This window comes from Acanthopagrus latus, chromosome 1, assembly GCF_904848185.1.
Source record: "Acanthopagrus latus isolate v.2019 chromosome 1, fAcaLat1.1, whole genome shotgun sequence".
NCBI lineage: Eukaryota > Metazoa > Chordata > Actinopteri > Spariformes > Sparidae > Acanthopagrus > Acanthopagrus latus.
The window spans coordinates 10,678,014-10,691,392 of record NC_051039.1 but is presented as its reverse complement, the minus strand read 5'-3'; the positions used below and the strand labels follow the sequence as shown (position 1 = coordinate 10,691,392).

General features: G+C 40.6%; 2 protein-coding genes across 6 annotated transcripts in view; both read right to left on the bottom strand.

The window, feature by feature from the left end:
* Positions 1 to 157: 157 nt before the first annotated feature.
* LOC119021937 (aminoacyl tRNA synthase complex-interacting multifunctional protein 1-like) lies at positions 158 to 5,492 on the bottom strand. Its single transcript, XM_037102545.1, has 4 exons — positions 4,810 to 5,492; positions 2,957 to 3,156; positions 1,793 to 1,961; positions 158 to 1,352 (listed from the first exon to the last, which is right to left on the bottom strand). Exons 1-4 carry the CDS (start codon positions 5,180 to 5,182, stop codon positions 1,186 to 1,188), a joined length of 909 nt encoding a protein of 302 aa, XP_036958440.1. The 5' UTR covers positions 5,183 to 5,492; the 3' UTR covers positions 158 to 1,185.
* Positions 5,493 to 7,245: 1,753 nt separating this feature from the next.
* The window catches only part of rnf150a (ring finger protein 150a), a 24,939-nt gene continuing 18,805 nt past the window's right edge, over positions 7,246 to 13,379 (bottom strand). For all 5 annotated transcript variants that reach the window (XM_037102498.1, XM_037102490.1, XM_037102506.1 and 2 more), the window contains one exon: positions 7,246 to 11,742. In XM_037102498.1, the coding sequence (XP_036958393.1) occupies positions 11,624 to 11,742 (119 nt within the window). In that variant the 3' untranslated portion in view covers positions 7,246 to 11,623. The remainder of the gene's footprint in view (positions 11,743 to 13,379) is intronic.

Below are 13,379 nucleotides of genomic sequence, written 5' to 3'. Positions count from 1 at the left end.
CAGAAACAATGTGTCCCTGACTAACTGTTCCACTTCTTAGTTCCTGAATCACATCCACATTCTTTACGTGATCTCAGTTTTCAGTTCTTCCTTTTAAAAGAAGGAAGAAGAACCTGGCGTGTTTGTGGCGTTCGTTTCGGGTCAAAAACAAAGACCGTTTCTTTGAAAACAAAGACACGTTCATGGTTTATTTTATGCTTTCCCCCTCGATAACAAATAAGTTTATGAGCAGAACATGATAGATACTGAGACACAGATATGTTTCTTGTGGAGGTATGTATAAAAGCTATGGTTTTACTATCCGCAACAGCTGGCTGAATACAAAACATCTGTTGATGCAACAGTAAATAACAAACATTTGTCTTTATATTCAAATCAACGATTCAGAACTGTCAGTTTTGTAATTTACAGGGAAACAAAGTAACAAAAGTAGGAATGTCTTGATTTCAGACATAATACAGCCTCCAGATAAAACTTCCCACAGGCTATTTATGCCAATATACATAATACACTGACTCATTTCCATCATCAGACTTAAACCAAAGAAGCTCAAAGAACTGACTGTACACATGTTTACAATATATATAGTCAGGAAAAAGTCCCTCAAATTACTCACTTTAGTAATTTCCCAGCTCATTTCCAACTCATTTACATCTAGTGATGAGAAAGCAAACCTATTAAATGTCCCCATCTTGAAAGGGAATTCTGCACTGTTGAGTTTCATCCACGGTTCAGTGGAAAAGAAAACTGTGTGGCATCATGGGAAAACCTTAAATCTTATCAAATGTTTCCCAAACAAAAGGGATTCTTTGAAATAACTCAAGTTTTCTTTTCACCGTGCTGGTTATGACTGTGTGCTGCCTGTGTCTCTGTCTCACTTCTGCATTCTCTCCATGCAGGTACTGTACATTAGTATGGTAACTGTAGCGCCCTCCTGTGGCCAAACACAGAACTTTCAAGATATTCATAATAAAAATGGAACAGTGATGTTCATGTCTGTCCAACGGAGGGCAACACGCGCTCCACCGTCACTTTTTCTTCACTGACAGCACACAAAAGTACAGTGAACACTCAAACACGACACCCATGTGCCTGTTGGACTCTCCAAAATCCTGGGCGTCCTCACTTTGGATCCTGTCTGACTGCAGGGATTTTCACGTAGCTATTTCCGGCAGCTCTGTTAGTTTATTTGATTTCGGCGTCGCTCAGAGTTTGGGCTCTGCACGCTCCCTTGCCGGCAACTTCAAAAGCAGCTCCCTTGTACGTGGCAACACACTGGCTGTCCGTGCGCAGATCTGGCTGAATCTGCTCCCACACCTTCGTCCTGGGGTTCAGCTCTTTGTCCGGTTCACCTGCAAAACAAGAAAATCAGCTCGATGGGTCAGAAGAACCCTCCCCCGTTCTCCACTTACCCATCACAAACACAGGATTTATGGGTTTAGGACCGACATTCTTGCATAACCGACTCGAGCAGTAACAAGCTTCCTCCAACCTCCTGGGAAAGCTTTCCACAAGATTATGGAAACTGGCTGCAGGGATTTCGCTCTCATTCAGCCACAAGAGATCACTGAGGTTTGGCAGTAAAGCCTGGCTCGCAGTCAGTGTTTCAAAATCCTCCCAAAGGTGTGATTTTGCCAAAAAAAAATATTGGAGGCACACTGCGCTGTATAAAATCACGATTTTTATTTCTAGGCAGTGAAATGGTTCAACAAGATCAGTCATTTCCTAGAAGACAGCAATATGTTTGTTATGAAATTTAAGCTTCATGTCGCTGATGAATCTGTAAGTGTACCTGGGAAGCCCTGGACAGTGACTCTGTCCCCTGGTGCCGCTCCACCCGGAGGATCGAGGATTTCCACCTTTTCTGGCGAGCTGGCACACATGACCACGGCCTGCGACAGCACTCCTCTCGTCTTGGCCGGCTTCTGGTTACAAAGCAGGACGACCATGCGGTTCTGCATCTGTACGACGGACAGAAGATGACATCGTCATAGCTCAATTATAAAAAACATTTTAAGACCCCAATTTTGAGGTACACCGAAACCATCTCCAACTAATATTTATATAATTATACTACTTCTAATCCCTCTATAAGTCTATAATAGTCTATAATAACAGTGTCCGAGAGGTTTATGGTTTGAGTTCTTGTCCTCAAACCAGAAATAGGAAAGCTTTTGAGGCTTGATGCTTCTCTGTTTTGCCAAATTTAAAAGACGACCAGAGGCTGCTTCTGCCAAGAGCTGAGAAGAAGAGACCTCCATCATTAATCAAATATATGATACCAATAATCATAAAAGTACCATTCATTGAGTGAAATCTTTTGATTGTTGTGAATCTGGAATTGTTCTTATTGTTATGATAAGTTGTTTTAAAAAGGGTTTAAGTGCTACTTTTAAATTTTCATCTCTTGGCAGATATACAGTACAATACCTGTCGAAGTTTAACAGACCGTCAAAGAGATTTTTATTAAACCCACGATACAAAATATTTCACCCTTGAACGCTTGACACAATTGGAGAATAAACTGTAACTACGACAATTTGAAACTTCAAAACTTAAAACTAGATTTGGCTTTTAGATTTACTGTCTCTGTACAAGCCTGTCGCGTTCTTCCGGACCAAACTATTTTTATGGACTTTGCTTCGTGCAGGGTGACACTGTCATGTTGAAACAGGAAACAGCCTTGCCCGGACTGTTGCTGCAAACTGTGAAACACACTATTGTTTAAAATGTAGACAGGAAGGTGTAATGTGACAGTTTTCAATAATGATGCTAAGCTAAAAGGGCCCAGATCATGTAAAACTATGGCCACGACCAACAGCACACAACGCCATCGACAAAGATTTACAGACGATAAACTAAGAAGACAAGTAACTGTTAGTTGGAGCCTAAATAGTACATCACAATCTCATGAGACTCCATCAAACACCATGTGAGATATGGTGCAATACTGTACCTGGTCCACAGGTACGTGCTTGACGAGCTCGCTGACCACTGTCCTGGGAGCAGCCTCTCCGACGTCCACCTGCTGCACGTAAAGACTGTCGGCGTCTGGAAGCGGCAGAGCTGTGATGACACAGCCGACACGCAGGTCCAGGCGAGACACGTCCACGTTGGCTCCATCTTCACCTGACTGCCTCGTCTCCGCTTTCTCCCCTGCTCAGATCGAAGAGACACAAGAGCTGCTATAATAATCCAATCATAATAATCTATGGACACAGATCATGATTATTAGTATTAAAAAAATGTTTACTCAAAATCACTAAAAAATAGCAACTGATATAAAAAAAATATCATAGTGGACACAATACTTGACAGCTGAAATCTTCACCAAACTGTATCATAATAAGATTTTAGATGATAAGAAGTTACTAACTCTGTCTCAACAGGCTCTCTCTGGTTTTCAACACAGCGGTGCCCCGGTGCACAAAGCTCATTCCATAACAGAAATGTTTTCTCAGTCTGTTGAGGTCGAGCTTGACCGAACAGCGCAGAGCCCTGAACTCATCTCTGCCCAACACACTCGGGATGAAGTGGAATGCAGACTGTGCGCCAGCTCATATCAGCCAGAATCGCTGCCTGACCTCACTACTGCTTGTGGGGCTGAACTGGAACAAAAAAAAACTGCAGCCAAGTTTATAAAAAGCTGCAGAAAAGTTTTCAAGTAGAGCAGAGGCAGAATATTAATGACCTGTGGTTTCAGTGTAAGATGGAGCCTTGTGAGGCACGTACAGTATAACAGAAAGGAGGAGTGAAGAAACACACAGTACAGATTAATCAGCAGGTAATCAGCTGCGTGAGTGACTACAAGCTCAATCTGGGTCCAGGCTGAGGGAGGGGAAAGAACAAAGTGAACAGGGAGGCAAACTTTGACACAACCATGTTTTTTTATTTTTATTACCAAGTAAGGCCAGATTTCTAACCAGGCAAAGTCTGCTGCATGACACTGGGTAATTTAATCATCTGCAGATTTCTTAGAAAATAAGCAGGAAGTAAAATAATAACCAATACAGGCCCTGTGTTGTTTCCTATCAGGTGTGACCCAGCCTCAATAAAGACTTTCAATTTATCTGGTGATTATTTTCCAGATGAGTTAATCAGTCGTTGGTGTCACAAATGTTTCATTTTGTTCACAAACCAAAGATATTCAGTTTGAGGCACAACACAACAGTGGATTATCAAAATACGTGCAGATTCATTTAATAGTTGAGAAATAAGCGATTGTCAAGATCTAGTTTTACACAGCGCCGCAAATGACTAAAGAAATATAAATAAAAGTAAGATCACACTTACTTAAAGCTAAAAAAAAAAATTTAAAAAAAAGGAAATAATCAGATTGCTTGTTGTGTTATTTGGTCCAAAACGAAAAGATTTACAGGTATGTTATTACATAAAACATGAAAGAAGCAAATCCTTACATTTGAACTGAAATGATTTTTAGTTAGGGTTTTTGTTTGTTTGTTTTGTTTTGTTTTTTAAATAAACAAACCAAGCCATGTGTCCCGTGCAGGAGTCTACTTCTACATGTTTTGTCTGGATGCATGTTGTGATTTGGAGAAGTTTTGAATTACTGGCTGATTAAAACGTTAAACAGTGAATGAGAACGAATCTCTGCAGCCAAGACCTCCAAAATAAATCCTGTGGAAATCTGTCCGCAGAGCAGCTGGATGAAGAGGGGCGTGAGATGCTCCGGCTCACAGACAGGTGTGATGTGATGCTGCCAGAAGTATCAGGACACTGTTGGGAAACTTTTCATGCTGACAGCTGGCCCCCACCCCGCCTCCATCCCACACACCTCCTTGAGCTCACCTGCAGACCTGCTGTACGTGGAGACCCGCCCACGGAAGCCCATCTCGTGGAGCTCCCGGCGGACGGTCCTGGAGCTCACTTTGGCCCCGGAGGCGGTCTGAAACTCGGTGGTGAGAGCCTCCACCGAGGGCAGGCAGTTCCCCAGCGCCACTTTCTCCAGCACTTGACGGTCCTCCTCTTTGAGCTTGTGCGGCCGGCCGCTCCGGGGCAGAGCCGTCGTTATCCCTCCGCGTTTCCACTTGAGGATGACGGCACTCACGGTGGACCGGGGCAGGTTCAACAGGGCCGAAATCTCCCGGACCGACTTCTTACACAGGTGGCAGCCGACCACGGTGCCCCGCTGGAAGTCACTGAGCTCCTCACTGCGACCCATTGTGCCGCAGAGGTCCGGAGCCTGCAGTGATCCCTCACCTCCTCCTCTTTCCCAGTTTTACTTCTTCTTCTACGGTTTCTGACAGTTTACAGGCCACTGGGCCCATCACTGCCCCCTGCAGGACAGAAGACACCTTACAGCTGTACTGCAGCTAAGAGCACTTCTCAGGTACTTCACTTGAGTATTTCCATTTTCTGCTACTTCCACTTCACTTTGTTTTGGAGGCAGTATTGAACTTTATACTCTGAACTTTTATTTACGATAACTTAAATCAATTACTCTGCAGACTGCATGCTGCATCAGAGCCAGAGTAGAGCGCATTTGAATTAATTTAATTAATCATCAATCGGATAAAAATATCAATTCTATTAAAAAAAAATCAGTGTTCCATTTCGCCTTTATTTGTTATCTTTGATCTTTTTATAATCCTGTTTTTCCCCGATGTGATGTCGTCTGTTGATTTTTCTCTCTCTTTCTTTTTGTGATTTTGCCTGTTCCGTCGTGTTTATTCCCTTCTATTTGTAATGACTCATATTGACTTTTTGTGTTTTTACATTTTCCGTTCTGCCTTCTTGTTTTAACTCACCTGAGAGGTGTTTGGCCTGACTGTTGGGTGCTTGTTTCGTAATATTGTCTTCTGGAGCTCACGTACAATTATTGATAGAAAAATGCTTTTGAGACTCAAGTATATTAAACACCACCAACTCTTAGTTTACTCAATAAGGCCTGCTATCATAACACAATATCTTTACATTTGCACAATTATGGCTTTATTTAATTGCTGGTATTTGTGCACCTTTTACAATGCTGCTAATACAACCAGTAGTGGAAAAAATAACTAACTTTTCTGAAAAAAAAAGAAGAAAAGAAAAAGTTTCCTATGTAATTAAGAATTATCACTTAAACTGAAGTAAAAGTACTTCAGAAAAGTGCTCCCTGTCAGTGTTTAACCATAAGATCAGATGCTTTCGCATTAATGTGTTAATGCATTTTACTATTGTAGTTGTTCAAGTCTGCTATACTTGTAACTATTTTATCAGACCTGCAATGGATTAGCTGATCGAATTAAAATTAATTGCCAGTAATTCTGAAAATCGTTCAAAACAAACAGACTCAGTGTTGAACACCTGCTGGTTCCAGCTTCTCATGTAAATGTAAAGATTTCCCTCTCTTGTCCTTGATAATAGTAAATGAAGAATCTTTATATATTTACTGCATTTATTTGGAAACTCAAGGTTTTACCCTGTAGATTGACTCAAGATAAAGGATAAGTGCGCCACCTTGTGGCAGCTCACTGACACTGTCCAAACATCTGTTAGCCAGCTCTACAGCTTTCCACTGAGGACATCATTACTCATTGTAGACAGAACATAAACAGAGCCTCTCCACATGGAATTATATACATTTTCCGTATAGTTGATATTTCGTTCATGCTGCAGTGACTTTGTGTGATTCCATTACTGAGCAGCTGCTGTGGATCTCTCCGGAAACACATTTCTGACACATGAGATGTCCACCTACAATTTTACCCCATTATTAAATGTTTATTTGACTCATAATTAAGAGTTTGGCTCGTATCTCACAGTATCTTATAATAGTCAAACTATACTATAACTTTAAGATAACTGACTCGTCATTTCTTTGTCATAAAACAGTTTTAAGTGTAGTTCGTCCTCCTCAGTCAGGAAACACCTCCCACTCTTTCCATTCAAAACAACCCTCCTATGTTTATGTGAAATATACCCTGACATATATTTATCAGGCCATTCACAAGACCTGAACCAAACGGTATCAGAGATTTCGTTTTATCAGATTACTTCTGCGATATAGTAAATGAGAGTAGCATTTGGTAGCTGCTGTCTTCGATCTATACATCTTTATGCAAGCTCACAACCTTTGATATTGTTCATTATGTAGCTAAAAACAGATTTTTTTTTAGCTTTTCCTGTGCTTATGTAGAACAAACCAGTTTATCAAAGTTTAAAAAAACCTGATTCAAATGTATTATAACTCACAATCATAGACACCTGCACCATGGTACAATAAAAGGATGGAGACATTGCTGATCATACTTGCAATTCTTTTATATTACAAAATAGCAATGCTGTTTTTTTCTGCTGGGTATAGTGTACAATATATCGATATCCCCCGACACCACCACCCCACATACAGTACACACAATAACACAGGAAAGAGAGCACAACATTATACAATAAGCATCAGCTGAGTCATGTGCCATGTTCAATACTGTAGCCCTCTTCCTCTAAAGCTGTACATTAAAAAGACTTTCTCAAGTCGCTCGTTGTAGCCGCTCCCCATTCACCGCAGGGATAAAGTGCATTATAGGAAAGTTTACACAAACAGAAGAAAACACATCTGACGAGGGAACCGAACCAAATACATGACAGCTTTGATTAACTACCTGTAATAAAACTAGTTTTGCTCACACTTTATTTTACAGAGTAGATTTAGAATATTTTCAAATGATTTCCTTAAAAGAACAACATCATTTGGCACTAATTATAAGTAAATAAAGACTTTGTTCAACTGATACAAAACACACAGTTAACAAAGCTGAAGATATATTTGATTTCAAGCATTTTTCATTTTTCAACTTTTTCTCAAATTTCTATAGATTTCACAATAAAATTGGTGTTGTGAATTAGTTTGGCCATGATAATCATGTCACCTGACATTGTGACAGCATTACTTTGAACAGTTGTATCTACTATAATTGTATTTACCTCATAATTAGCACCATATTAGGAAGCTCTTTCCAGGAAACGTGTTGGAAATTATTAGGAAATAACAGACATAAAATAAAGTGTTGTGCAGTGTTGCAGATTCAATTAGAGTCCACAATCTTCTGTTGCTTCATAAGTACACTGAATGCTATTACATGTAGTACACCAAGGTCTTTTGAGTTTTAAAATCCCTACCAAAGAGTTGTCATTGAAACACTGTAAACAGACAAAATGGAGTCGCGTCCTAGCTTAGTCTCATAAGTGTTCTCTGTAAAAAGAAAGGCCTTAATCCACCTGGAGACAAACTCGCTCTGTTAGGCAGCATTCAGCCAGAATCGACCGTTCGGGCTCTGAAAACGGATGTGCTTTGCTTTATCTTTATCTTGTTGCTACGCCAACCAAACAAACGATCAAACGGAGACAGATGGAGAGTTTGTGTTCGTGTGCAAAAAAAATGTGAGAAGGAGTCGAGATGGCAGAAGACTTAAAGCGTGGGTTGTTTGAGAGCGAGTAAGAAAAGACAAGAAGAGCAACAGATATATCGACGGTGGCGCGTTTTCTAGGTTATTTTATGCATTGTGCTGTCTCGTTATCCATGTGACACAAGAGGCTTAAAGGTCCAGATTAGGCTGGCTGATACTCAATCATCTGTATTTATAATGTGCTGGCAGGAATCACAAGCATCCCTCTGCCTTCATATCCACATGTATAGCTAGAGGTAAACCAGGCTGACTTTTACCACTCTATTGTCTGAAAATGTACATTCATGAATGCTACTAGACGTTTAAGTCAAATCGCAGAACTGCAGAACTGGTTTGTATATGCTAATAGCTGAGTATAAAGTGAGGTAATGCGAAAACTGTCAAGCTTTTTCCCCCCAACTGCAGGGAACCTTTCACTATAAAACATGTCAGAACCAAAGCTGCTACAGAAAAGAACATATAGTCTCTCAAAAAAAAAAAAAAAGGGAACATCGTGCCCCTCCTAAACTGACGATTTCATGAAAACACTGAAAACATTTGCCCCTACATTCAACGATCCTTCAATGATTGACCCAAAACAGGGGAGTGTGCACATGTGCGGGTTATATAACAGGGTCCCACGTGGCTGCAGGACATGATGGAAACAATGACTGGGAGTGAAAAAAAGCCCAGTTAAATTCCACTGGCTCCATCGACTCGGTCAGCGGGTCTGTGCTTCATCAGTGTGCAAGTTTACAGGAATGTGAGAGGAGACAGATCCAATACACACAGCAACACAGAGAAAGTAATTAGGGGGGTGACTGACAGGAGCAGAACAGAACAACAAAATAATTAACTGTACTACAAACTGTACGACATGATGAGTGTCATTTAACAGTCAGCGTCACCATGGGGGTCCGGGAGGATGTCCCCACACTAAGCCGGCTACATTTAAGAAATGCATGTATATTCTTATCTTTGTCTTGTTTTGGTGCTCACCAATGAAAATGGAGCCGTTGACTGCATGTTCTCAAAGCGCTTTGTGTTCATTGACTTTGTTGCTGTTTTTGACCTTGATATTCCTGGTGGTAGAAATTGGAATGCAAACTCTAAATGACATGGAAATCAAAATAAGAGGATTTTCTCTACGACTCTGAAAATTGCAGCTCAACTCCGGGTTTACAATTTCAACAGATCTACTTGTGGTTAAAACATGTTTTATTCTTGAGCTTTTAACAGCTGCTTTCTAACCCAGCAAAGAAAAAAAAAGTCAAACCCAGAGAAAGAAAGATAGAAAGATAGACGGGAGGAAGGAAGGAGTCCAGTTAGAGGTCCAGCCACCTCTAACCAAGAACACACACGGCTTCATGAATGTAATTTTCTAAAATTAGCCGGCTGAGTGTGGAGGCAGTCCAACATAAACATCTCAAGTATTCCACAACTGTAAACATTTTCATGCCGTAAGCTTCTCATGCCATTAAAAAAAATAAATAAAAATGGAAATCCCATGCTTGGAGCTTTTAGTGCCTCAATGAAAACCCTGACCATATCACAACACATCTCATTTGTCAGGTACTACACAGCTCCCTCCTTGGACAGTCCCTCTTTCGTTTTAAATCATCTAAGGTCGTCAATAGTGTCGATACTTCAATACCTTTTCAATACCATGTGTTTAAAATGAAACAACATCTGTATTTGATTGTACTGAAGGTACCTAATCTTTAAAAAACAGATCTACAATCAGATTTTAACCCAATGCAGCACAGATATTCACATTATTCAAAAGGTGTTGGCATGTGTTCAGTGGCTTTTCTCTCAATAATCGTATTTTGTGTGCTTGGACTTCTTTTCTCTATGCCGTGGTAGCGAAAGAGGTATTGAGTATTTTTTCTTCTACTGGTGTTGTATCTAAATGTAAAATTAATTTATTGTGACAACACTCACATAATCCATCTAATTCTACATCCTTGTGTTATTTCTTCAGTTTTGTATTGTCAACAGGATCATGCCAGTCTAGTCTAACAGCCAAGTGAATCAGCCTGCATAAAAAAAGCTAAAAAAAAAACCCAAAACAAAACACTACAATGCTTCAAATACTACTGATAATCTTGGCACAAGGACTTGTTGACATATTTATATTGGCTGGCTTGACGAGTGTAGGAAGTTTGTCTACAGTGTGTTCACACTGCCAGGATTTGGTAGTGACAACTGCTGTTGCCAGCTGTATTTAGCAGCAGTGTGATCACAGATACGATCGCCTCCCTCCTGACGGACAGCAGGGAGCGATCACTGGCGTCATGTGTTGTGATAACTTGTACATCAGCAGCAGTTTCAGTAGGGCAGTGGGTGACATCACTTCAAAACTGCTTGTGGCAAGCTATGATTGTCAGATGTGAGGACAGAAACATCTACCTTGTGTTCGGTTATTTCCTCTCAGCAACAGGAATATTCAGCTGGTAAAATAGAAGTTAGAAATCAAGGTTTCACGAAACCGTAACAGAAACAGTTACACGTAGAAATTACAGCATAACGTGTGCATACATATTCCAACTCCTCGTATATGTCACATGACCACATGAACTTAAAGACTAATGCTTCAAGTCAAAAAGTCGCTGGTGGGATTTCACACCAACATGTTGGGGACTGCTGATAAAGGCTCTAAACATGCAATGTATCCATCACATGAGTAAAACTGATTTCTGGAATATGTTGGCAGTGATCTTGTACCAATAAGTTGAACAATCTATGAATATTTTTTATGATAATTAAAGCTGGAATCTGGCATTAAGGAGGCCCTGCTGCTCCTGTGCTTACATTGTGTCCAGCAGCAGGTTCAGGTTGCCAGAGTGAGGAGAAACTACATTAGCCTCCTCAGTAATGTGAGGGGCTACGACAACAAGATGCTAGGTGTGAGGATGACGAAAAGATAACATGGGAGCCACCACAATGTGAGAGCTGTGCTTGGCTGTCTGGTCACCATGGGAGTCAAACCAAACAAAAATGACGAGGTGTGACTGCTGGAAAACGAGCGAGCAACATGTCCACAGACACAGTAGAGACAGAGCTGGGTGTTTTTGTGCTGCTGTGTTGTATTGCTCATTTGCTTCTGAGGAGTCACGTCCTCCAGGGGCCGAACATGTGGCGAATCTCTCCGGGGGGCCCCACACGATCACTCCGTCCTGCTCCCGTCTTCCTTTCCCTTAGTGATTCATGTTTTTGTCTCAGCTTCAGTTGGCTCAGGATTTGGCCATTGTACATTCCTGCTCCATGGACAGGTCAACCTCAGATATGCCTATCTCCACGCCCATGATGATGGAAGTGTCTGAGTCACTGCTGAGCGGAGGCTGGTGCTCACCTGAGGGAGGAGACAGGGAGGTAATTCATTACTGAGGATAAGGCTGTGGGAAGCAGTTATGCCAGTGTCTCTGAACTCACAGTGTTTATGTTCTGCAGCTGGGAGTCACTCAATGAAAACAGTAAAAACAGAAGTAGATGTAGTTTGAAGGAATCATAAAGTAACATGGCATGACGGTTGCCAATCACCATTGCAGATGAAATTCTATCTGTTGTGACTCAGGCAGATATCTGATGAGGTAATGTGTTAAAGTTTAATTCCTGTTTTATTCACATTGAATGACTTCTTTCATCACTCTTTGACACATCACATGATGTTTCCCTTGTTTTTCCGGGAACTAATATGATGGACTACAACATAAAATGGACTGCCACATTTAATAAAATTACATTTTTCTCTGGGTTTGAACGTTGTTGGAAACATTTGAATACAGAAAATAATCATATTATGTCTTTAAACATGCACTGACTGATTTTTTGGACACATAGAGGCAGCAGAAACATGTTATGGACAACAACATTTTTTTTTTTTTTTTAACAAATTCAGCAGTTAAGATGAACCATTATCATTCATTTTAAGTGTTTCTGACCACCCAGTGATTGAAAGACATTATTCATTCTCTTTTCGCCCTATTCGCTATCTTTGTCAGTCTGCTGTTTGGTGTTGAGCAAGTAGTATAAAGTGGTGAAAACTATGAGCATAGAAGGAGTTAATTTAAACAAGTAGTTGTAGGTTGAAGAAGAAAAGTTGAAAGATTAGGGAAAAAATGTGCACCTTCAACCCAAAAAATGTTTAAACTTTTGCTGAGTTGGTTGCTGTACTGGTAAAAGGAAAATACAATGACATGCGATGGAAGCAGACTCAACAAATGCCACTAAAGAGACATATGTTTTTAATAAAACAAACATAGATATACTAGAGAATTGTCCACTGCCTGTTTATCCTAATCTGCTGAACTCCTAATATTCATGGAAGAGTAGTGAAAGAAAAAGTGGATAAATTTGCATTTTCATTTGCGGAATTTCTTGGAATTTGTTAAGAAATTGTGCTAAATTTGGATGGAAACAGTGATTATGATGGTGACGGGCCATTTAAAAGTACTTATGCCTTCAGATGAGGTCAGACAACATGTCTTATAATCCAGTTCATTTTGATCATACTGAAACATTTAGATTGCTGCAGGCTCATATCAGCTTTGACTGAATTTCTACAAAAGGAAAGTAAATGCCTCTTTAACAAATAGGAATCTTTTCAGGGCAATAACCCTTTAGGTGAACACCCAGGCAAAAAATAAAAAAATAAAAACAGACAGCAACAAGCAAGTCCCACTTGTCAGGTCTTTTTCTGGTACCATGATTGCAGCACACACCCAGTAAATGGCTGACTGGGAAGAATGATTGCTGCAGCACCATTAACGACAGCGCTCATTATTCAGGCTAAGGACACAGCACAATCTGCCCTCCATCACTGCCAAACCCCGGCAGCAGAAATCCTGACAGATCGGCTTGTTCATCTCTTGCTAACTGCCTTTCAGTGACACTGTCTCTGTAAGCTCAATAGTGCTGTGACATACGACAAACTGCATCCAATTTACATACTAATTAGTCTCAAGGAGAATACCTACTTGTGGCGAGCTG